This window comes from Temnothorax nylanderi, unplaced genomic scaffold (assembly GCF_030848795.1).
Source record: "Temnothorax nylanderi isolate EJ_2023f unplaced genomic scaffold, tnyl_v1.0 TNYL_tig0873_pilon, whole genome shotgun sequence".
Classification (NCBI taxonomy): Eukaryota; Metazoa; Arthropoda; class Insecta; order Hymenoptera; family Formicidae; genus Temnothorax; species Temnothorax nylanderi.
In genome coordinates this window covers 40,175-49,493 of record NW_027249935.1, presented here as the reverse complement: position 1 = coordinate 49,493, position 9,319 = coordinate 40,175, and the positions used below count along the sequence as shown (strand labels likewise).

At 34.0% G+C, this 9,319-nt stretch overlaps 1 protein-coding gene across 10 annotated transcripts; it reads right to left on the bottom strand.

Moving 5' to 3' along the window:
• Positions 1 to 1,866: 1,866 nt before the first annotated feature.
• Positions 1,867 to 7,698, bottom strand: LOC139785738 (kinetochore-associated protein 1-like). Of its 10 annotated transcripts, none has more exons than XM_071724910.1 (13): positions 6,978 to 7,697; positions 6,792 to 6,910; positions 6,539 to 6,718; positions 6,314 to 6,471; positions 5,764 to 5,879; positions 5,589 to 5,698; positions 5,402 to 5,523; positions 4,945 to 5,315; positions 4,509 to 4,870; positions 4,239 to 4,430; positions 2,488 to 2,647; positions 2,301 to 2,384; positions 1,867 to 2,155 (listed from the first exon to the last, which is right to left on the bottom strand). In XM_071724910.1, exons 3-11 carry the CDS (start codon positions 6,682 to 6,684, stop codon positions 2,605 to 2,607), a joined length of 1,620 nt encoding a protein of 539 aa, XP_071581011.1. In that variant the 5' UTR covers positions 6,685 to 6,718; positions 6,792 to 6,910; positions 6,978 to 7,697; the 3' UTR covers positions 1,867 to 2,155; positions 2,301 to 2,384; positions 2,488 to 2,604. The 10 variants fall into 10 exon arrangements, with proteins under 10 accessions (XP_071581011.1, XP_071581009.1, XP_071581003.1 ...); XM_071724908.1 differs by having other exon boundaries at positions 2,305 to 2,384; XM_071724902.1 differs by lacking the exons at positions 1,867 to 2,155; positions 2,301 to 2,384 and adding an exon at positions 3,939 to 4,144 and having other exon boundaries at positions 2,618 to 2,647; positions 6,978 to 7,698.
• Positions 7,699 to 9,319: the final 1,621 nt, after the last annotated feature.

Genomic DNA, 9,319 nt, shown 5'->3' with positions numbered 1-9,319 from the left:
TTCACGTTCAGGTCGACAAAAGGGAATAAGCACGGAAATCTCATTGTGCATATTTTAAAAGCATATAAATTGTGAAACATTTTAAAACTAAAACCAATTTGCTATTTGTATTTGAATTGATACTTTACTCTTGTATGTATAGGGTGCTTACGTTTGAGTCGGCTGAAGGGGATGAGCACAGAAATCTCATTGTGCATATTTTAAAAGCATATAAATTGTGGAACATTTTAAGACTAAAACCAATTTGCTATTTGTATTTGAATTGATACTTTACTCTTGTATGTATAGGGTGCTTACGTTTGAGTTGGCTGAAGGGGATGAGCACAGAAATCTCATTGTGCATATTTTAAAAGCATATAAATTATGGAACATTTTAAGACTAAAACCAATTCGCTATCTGTATTTGAACTGGTACTTTACTCTTATATGTATAGGGTGCTTACATTTAGGTCGGCTGAAGGGGATGAGCACAGAAATTTCATTGTGCATATTTAAAAGCATATAAATTGTGGAACATTTTAAGACTAAAACCAATTTGCTATCTATATTTGAATTAGTACTTTACTCTTGTATGTATAGGGTGCTTACATTTGGATCGGCTGAAAGGGATGAGCACAGAAATCTCATTATGCATAATTTAAAAGCATATAATATGTGAAACATTTTAAAACTAAAATCAATTCGCTATCTGTATTTAAACTGGTTCTTTACTCTTGTACGTATGGGGTATTCACGTTCAGGTCGGCGAAAGGGAATAAGCACGGAAATCTCATTGTGCATATTTTAAAAGCACATAAATTATGGAACATTTTATGACTGAAACCAATTCGCTATCTGTATTTGAACTGGTACTTTACTTTTATACGTATGGGATACGCACGTTCGAGTTGGCCAAAGGCCAACGTGTTTTTATTTTTCCGCTACGTGTCCTACGAGCGGAGATATTGCGACGCAAAGTCGAAATGCGAAAATTTTATATTAAGATATTTCTACTAACGTCGACGTCTCTCAATATATCTCAATATATATATATATATCAGAGAAATGTAACTTTCACTTTTTCGACATTGGCGATACTATAGTATCGCCAGTTTCGATATCGCGCTCGCATTGTTATCGATCGATCTAGTAGGTAAATTAATAAGCGAAGATATTACGACGTAAAGTCCAAACAAATGTAAAAATTTTATTTATTAAGATACTTCTTCGTAAGATATGTCGGTCTCTCAATATATGACACTAGACATTACAGACGCGCGCGCTTCGCGCGCGCCATTTAGCTTTAACATTATGCTATTACTATTACACTATTCCCTAATAGCCAAATGCTAGCAGAATGCCGACAGTATGCCAGCAGATCCGAGCATGACCATCGAGCAGATTCCTGTCCCCTGCGTCCTCATTAAGCTTATTTTCTAGCAGCACGATCTGCTGCCCACAATGTAATCGCAGAAACGCGGCAGAAATCGTGCACAACATGCAGTCACAATGTGATAGTAAAAATGTAGCAAGAATTGGACATGAGCCATATGAGCTAATAACAGCAGAAACACAGCAGAAATGGTGCATGGACTGCTGTCACAATATGATGGCAAAAATTAATATAGCTAGAAGAGAACATAGCTCACTATAACGTACTGGTTATTTATATATAATTTATTCTCTCCTATTACCATAAATAATATTTCAGTGGAAAGAATTGTTATTAATGACAGTAATTATACTATCAATTCAAAAGTATGCCACATTATAAGAGTGGACTCCACAATACAACTGATACAAGTTGTGCAGTACCGTAATTTATACCGAAGATAATAGACAAGGTAATATGTTTATCGAAATTAATAAATATCTTCTCGTTATATATAAATTTAATTCATATTATATGTATTTAATTCATAAAATTTCTTATACAATATACATATTATTTTACAGTTCAAAGACCAAGAGGCAGAGCCACGGGGATACGGCGGCAAGAAGAAAGATTTATGGCCTTTCTGTACAGACTTTCATCACCATACTATCATTGGGGCATTAGACGAGGCAGAGGCAGAGGCAGACAGTATAGATAGATAAGATTCCATATACCCATTATATTATATACTTCCATTATATTATATATATACTTCCATTATATTATGTACTCTTATATACCCTGAAATAATCATTTCTTTTTGTAAAATAAAAAAACAATAAAACATGTAATATTGATCAGATTATTGTCTACTCCATCTTTCATGCATGCATGCGTACAACGTCTGCATGTGCAATGTACGCATAAATGAGAAATAATATATTACTAGCCAGATATATCTTGCTGCGGGACGGTCTTTTCTTTCCCTCGACGTATTAGTATGTCGGTGTAAAACATGTTGAAGTCAAGTCTAATTTAAACATAAATAATTTAGAAATTAATTAGTATCTAATTTTATATCAATTGTGTGAGAAAAAAAGGATGCATAAAAATTATATAAATAAAATTCTTACCGACATAACACATTAAGTAATTTCTCATTGTTATTATCACAACCCAAATCACAAATTCGATCTAGAAGTCGTGTCAATACTTTAGTAAATCTTTCGTCTAATGATACGATTGTTTCTTCAAACTTCCTGTTCCATCTTTCGCCGTAGAACTGTTCTCAATCTATGAAAAAATACAGTCAATTAATATATTATAAGCGTGTACATGTATGTTACATAAATTAAAATTAAAAAGCATTTTTTTCAAGTAACAGAAATGTGATACATAATGAAGTCTTATTTAAATTATGATATATAATAATGCAGCGATAAACTATTATCACCATGCCTTTTATGATTAACTATACAAGTATAATGATTTTCTTCTTTTGAAACTAAATATAAATAATGATATGTAATATTATAATTCTAGAGGATAATTTATACTTTTATAATAACACTTAAATATATTTTTTAGATATGTAAATTTTTAACTTATGATTAGGTATTTGTTATTATTTGACCAAGTAATAAAATAGCAAATGTTTAATGTTGCATTGTACAAAACGCATGTTGTAAAAATACATAAAAAATAGCTTGCTAATAATACGTATTTTCAAAATCATATTTAAAAATATATATAAATAAAAATTGCAATTTTTACAATACATATGGATATCTTCTATGAATACACCGTAAATACATATTACAAGAAAAATTTATTTATTTTATTTTAATTAAATATTTTTATTTTATAATGTTACCTCTTTAATTCTTTGTGATTAAAATGATTAAATAATTCTTTGTAATATTATAATTTTATCAAGGAGAATTAAAACTACTACCACTTGGGTTGATAGAAAGATCCTCAGGAATACAAAGATACATACCACTTGGGTTGAGTTAGGTAACACAATTTTGTTTTATTTTTTAAGAGTAGTTGCACTACAATTATTTTTCAAAGCAATATATATATTCTCTTTGTAGTTGGCGTAATTTAAAGAACATGGGTACAATGTATAATCAACGGACATCATGTATGTCATCAGGTGCGTTCAGCAGAAAACAATGTCAAGTTAATATTTATCTCCTCTCTTTCAAAAGACTAACCACGAACTACAAACTTCATATTATAACATTATTACAATTTATTTGTATTTTTAATTCGAGTCAAATGTGCGCCTGCATCTATCGCACGTCATTTTACTGCTTACCACAGACAATTGGTATTATAAACGTGCCATAAAAAAATGACTACTGGTCAATATATTTCGACACATAAAATATTATGATATTGTAAGATTAGAATTTATAATATAATACATAGACGCTAGTCATATAAACATCAAACCATTTCATTACTTCATACGAAAAAAATGCCACTTTGATCTGCCAATTCAATCAGCCCAATTAATTGCTACGTTTTCTTCTTGGCACTAATCAACATATTTCTCTTTTGACTATTTCTCATTTACCTCACAGATTTACATTTCGCTCACTTCATAATTATCAATATCCTAAAATTTAGAAGCAAAGTCCTTTTAACTGTATCTTAACATCACGGATTGATATTCTCAAGTTTTGAATATCTCGTTTACAACATGTGTCAAATGTATCAACGCTGTAACATAATTCTAAAGATTCCAATTTGCCGGTGTACTGTAACGATTTCATATACTTTCTGAAATATTGAAGTGAGATCAACGTTTTAATATGCAAGAAAAATTTATATTCTGCCGATAAAATAAACAATAATTTATTATAATTATTTATACCTAAAGGTACATATATCTTGCTTGGTCAATTCCTCTAACGTTGTAGTATCAACGACAGTCTGCAATATTCGAAATACTCGATATCGTACGTTACAACTATATTCAGTCTCGCCATGACGATTGCCGAAACCTATGTTTATAAGAAATTGTGCAAACAAATCCATATCTCCATATTCCAGCATATAACATATCCTACAATTAAGTATATTTCACAATCAATTGTTGATTTAGAAATTGAATATAAAAAAAATGGTGTACCAACAATATTACCTAAGTAAATTATCTTCATAGTTGGTATTCTGATCAGACTCTTTCGTCGCTAGAAACGTCTCTGTAAAGCTTTGAGACAATTCGGTATACCTGGCATTAGATTGTAGCCATTCTTCCAATAAATCCATACGCAATTTTATCGTATTCAACGAGAACAGTTTACCCAGCTCGTTAACAGCAGCGTTAATATCGGGTCTGTAGTTGGTTGCAGTTCGATATCGTAATGGTATGCTTTCTTCGTTATACAATTCATACACCAGCTTGCACGGATTTTCAATTAGAGCAAGATACTCATCTTTCTCCAATCCGTACGTACGTAGAATATGCTCGGACGTAAATCTCAAATATTTGGATTTAATTTTCTGAAAGTAAAAGCCATAGAAGTCAATATATTTTTTACAACATAGACACGTACTTTACACAGAGATTACCGTACTTCTAACATTCCTTCTTCAAATTTAGTGGAATTCTGTGCCGCCAGCTGAGCATACTCGTAACATTCTTTCGCGGCAGCAACGCGATCAGCACCCGGAGGTGTATGATTTACGACATAGTACAATGCTGCAGTACCATAATAGAATCCATCTGAATCTGTCATCCGTTGTATACATTTCTTGATATCTTTGAGCAACGTGGTATTTTTCGGATAAAGCGACCATGCAGTATTTTTCGATGCAGTAGAATTATTTCCCCATACTTGTGTCACTTCACCTTTAATAGCTAATGTGCATATGAGATGTGCCTCCAAATTAAGTACGGGTGCGATGTCAAGCCACTTGCCGTATGTTCTTAAATTCAACTCAGGTGCTAGTAACGAGAATTAATAAAATGTGAAATTAAGTTAAGTAATCATCCAAGTGCTGGCCATAAATTTATTTCTGAAATATATTTACTAATGATTTTCCAAATATCGACTTTAAGCAAGAACGGAAGTCTCCATTGGGCTATCGGCGGCAACGTACTATGTCCAGGATTAAGCTGTATCCACTCATCGTGTTCCATTGGTGTAGGAAGCCTGTCATGATTGATAGTATGATTATTAAATTCAAAATTAATATATGCGAAATTATTATAATTTACCCGCTCCGAGTGTAATTTTGCAAGAAGCAAAGATAATTTCTCTTTTCCATATTTTTGTCTCCTATGAGATCCATTAGTATAATAAACACTTCATAGTGGTAAAATGTAATCTGGAAATTTAAATGTAAAATTCACATTATAAGAAACTATACTATCCAACATTTTTATAGCTTACGTGTTCCCATAACGTAGAGATACATCGCTTCAACATGGATTTATCTTCCATTTGCGCAACAACTCCATTACATTTCTTTCTTAATTCATCGATTTCATCTTTACAGATAAGTAACTCTATAATATATTACTCGATTATTAAATTGGTGTTCAATATCATACGAAAATGATCTACGTATAAAAATATGTAAATATCCAAATATTAAATTAATTGTCACAAATACATATTATTTTCTTATATCATTTGCCTTTATTCACGCTTGTATTCGAAACGGTTATCGTTGGATTCCACGTTTTTAGTAATATTTGTAAATAATTCAAAAGGCAATCATTGAAATTAAATCCGAAGCTACAACAATAATCTTTTAATAAAGGAATCACGTTCTCTTTATTAGGTACTGTTTATGATCTGCTGTAAAATTTTTCTTTTGCTCGAAGCACTATTTGTTAAAACTTCTGTAAATGTATTAAAAATATATACATTGACACATATGTATAACAAGATTTGCGTTTAATATAAAAATAGACTCAATGATAATGCATGAGCGTACCTTTAGAAGTTATTGAATAACGTGACAGTCGTTGTGCCCAAATATGCAATAGCTTGTAACTCTCAAACGTTTGTGTCAATGATCGATTTTGCCCCAAGCGCGAATATTCATATCCCAAAGTTGAGATTGTACAATGCTGAATATGATCGGTCTGAAATCTACAAATATAAATCTTTACACATTATTATCGAAATTAATTATCGAAAAATAGATTTATTTTCTTACGATGTAGAAACGGTGGAAAGCCAACTGCACGCCTCTTGTTCTGATAACATAAAGAGAACCGATAGCCCTAATTGCAAATCGAATGATCGTCCGGTGCATAACTTTCTCAATAAATTCATCAAAAGCTGTGATAATATAAATTTCATTTCCGTTAATATCTCTTCGTTTCTTTCAGACGTGCTAAGATACATGAAATAAAACGTTTTGAAAATTTGCAGTAAAGTATAATAATTAAAATCTAAGGTAAACTCACCCAAGATATAATTATATTCCTCAATGATGAAGAAAAAACAGTCTCTGATTAGCGACGATCGTTTCCTCCATGCGAGTAAATAAGAAAGATCCATGTTATGCACAACAATCTAGGTTAACCTGTGTAAACACTCGCGTAAACGTAGTTATATATAGGATAGGATAATTATATTATTAAAACAATTACCTTGAATTAATCGTCGCGTCGCGTAAAGAGTCATCATCACGTATATCATACGTTTACGCGAGCGTTACTTTTGTAGTAACTTACGAATAATTCCTTCGCGTAAACGGGAGATAACTTACGATAATTTACTCCGCGTAAACGAGTAAATTATCGTAAGTTACTATCACATCACGGTCGGTCTCGCTCCGACGACACTACCGTTCTCTCAACGATATAGGTTAAGTGAACTGACTGTGACGTGACAGCGCACTGAACGCACTATCTGCACTGCGCGCAGTACAGCACACACGTATGAACGCACTATATCTGCACTGCGCGAAAGCGCCGCCAGTGTCGAAAAAGTGAAAGGGACATTTTCTCTGATCACGTGATATATATGAACTGACTGACAGCGCGCTAAACGCACTATCTACACTCGCGCAGTACACACACGTATACATATGTGCTGGCGATACTAGCACCGCCCTGGTGTCGAAAAAGTGAAAAGGACGCGACTCCAGCCAATGAAATGATGGCATGGCATGAGAGACGGTCGACGTAGAAGTAGAAGAAGTAGTATCTTAAAAATAAATTTTCACATTTGGACTTTGCGTCGCAATATTTCCGCTCGTAGGGCACGTAGCGGAATATTATAAGAGAAACCCCCCCCAAATCGACCCAAGCTATCGATCAAGCCTACTTAAAACTTGATCCGTTCACTCGTTATATGAGATCTCAACATCTCGAGTACTCGCAATTCGTCGCGTCGCGTAAAAGAGTCACGGTCGGTCTCGCTCCGCGTGTACTTGGCGCGAGACACTACCGTGTCTCTTGATAAAATAATTAAATTTTATGACGTATACAAACTCGTGCTTAGTTAGCGCGACATTTAATATCAGTATATAGTAAGCGTGCCTAACAGCAATTTTATTTCTACTTCTTTGTTTTTCGCATCTCGTTATTTGTTTTCGTGAAATGGTCAACATGCACGCAAAACTGCATGTGTCGTATAGATTCATTCAAAACCAGAGGATTATTCCACAAAGAATGTTATAAAAGTTCAATTTCAATCTATTTTGAAGATATATGTAAAGGGTAAAAAATTAATAAAATGTCAAAAAGACCAAATAATTTATAATTAATATATTAAAGTGTTGTTCCACCGTCGAGTCGGTGTGCGATCTTCAGAATAATTTGAGACAATGTAGAGTGAAAATAATACACATTTATTGTGTCCGAAAATACAGTAATACGTGAACGATGCTTAAAAAGGAATTGAAAAACTGAAAACTGTTAACTGAATGAACTAACGAAAGTATATGCATCGATCGGTCAAGTTTTCTAGAAGAAGTACCTAACGTGAAGAACATAAACCATGTATATATTATAGATAGGAAAAGGTAGAAGGGAAGCGCGCGGTGCTCTCCATTACAGCGCTCTCCCTCGAAGACTCAGGGTGGAGTTCCATGGAGCGGATTACGCGGAAGCGGAACGAGCGGATCACCAATCACGGGATCATTCTGATAGAACTCTTTCAAAGATTCCGTCGAAACGGTCCTGTGATTGGTGATCCGCTCGTTCCGCTTCCGCGTAATCCGCTCCATGGGACTCCACCCTCAGGGTGCCATTACATGGAGCGCGGAAACGCGGAAACGCGGAAGCGCGGAAGACAAAATTTACTAGATTTCCGTCGATCCGTTCCGTTCATTTGGTTGCCTTATATTACATGGAGCACAATTTGCGCGGAAAAGCGGAATAGGGAATTATAAAATAAGAATGTTTAGCGGTATTTATTGATTAAAATGCTTGTATTTAATAAATAAACTGAAAAGATAAGCATACTAATACAAATTGCAATGAATTAAGTCAACACACATTTAATAAAGGAATATAAATGTCTAGTTATCACCATATTGTTCCGCTTTTCCGCGCAAATTGTGCTCCATGTAATATAAGGAGAAATAAACTTGCGGATCGAGCGCGTCAAATGTTCGTTCTTTTTCTCTGTACTGTACAAATACTATAATATACTTAATACTCAATACTCAAATACTTACTGATGGACCGTTCATTATAAACGTTTTACATTTCTTTATATACTTGTTTAGCACTTCTTGGCACACCCACACGAAACACGCATAAATTCCGCTGTTCCGCTCAAATGGGATAGAAAGAAGCGACGGAAACGCGGAATCTAGTTACTTTCTTTCCGCGTTTCCGCGTTTCCGCACTCCATGTAATGGCACCCTAAGGCATTCAAAACAGACGGGTCCCATGGAGCGGATTACGCGGAAGCGGAACGAGCGTATCACCAATCACGGGACCGTTCCGACGGAATCTTTGAAAGGGTTCTATCAGAATGA

What these genes read in the sequence shown, in the direction of transcription:
- LOC139785738 (XM_071724902.1), bottom strand. Translation starts at nt 6,684, where the DNA reads ATGAAATTTATATTATCACAGCTTTTGATGAATTTATTGAGAAAGTTA. An exon ending in TTGAAGAAGGAATGTTAGAA is followed by an intron (nt 4,871 to 4,944) that starts GTACGGTAATCT and finishes TTTTACTTTCAG; the next exon opens with AAAATTAAATCCAAATATTT. An exon ending in CAAGATATATGTACCTTTAG is followed by an intron (nt 4,145 to 4,238) that starts GTATAAATAATT and finishes TCAATATTTCAG; the next exon opens with AAAGTATATGAAATCGTTAC.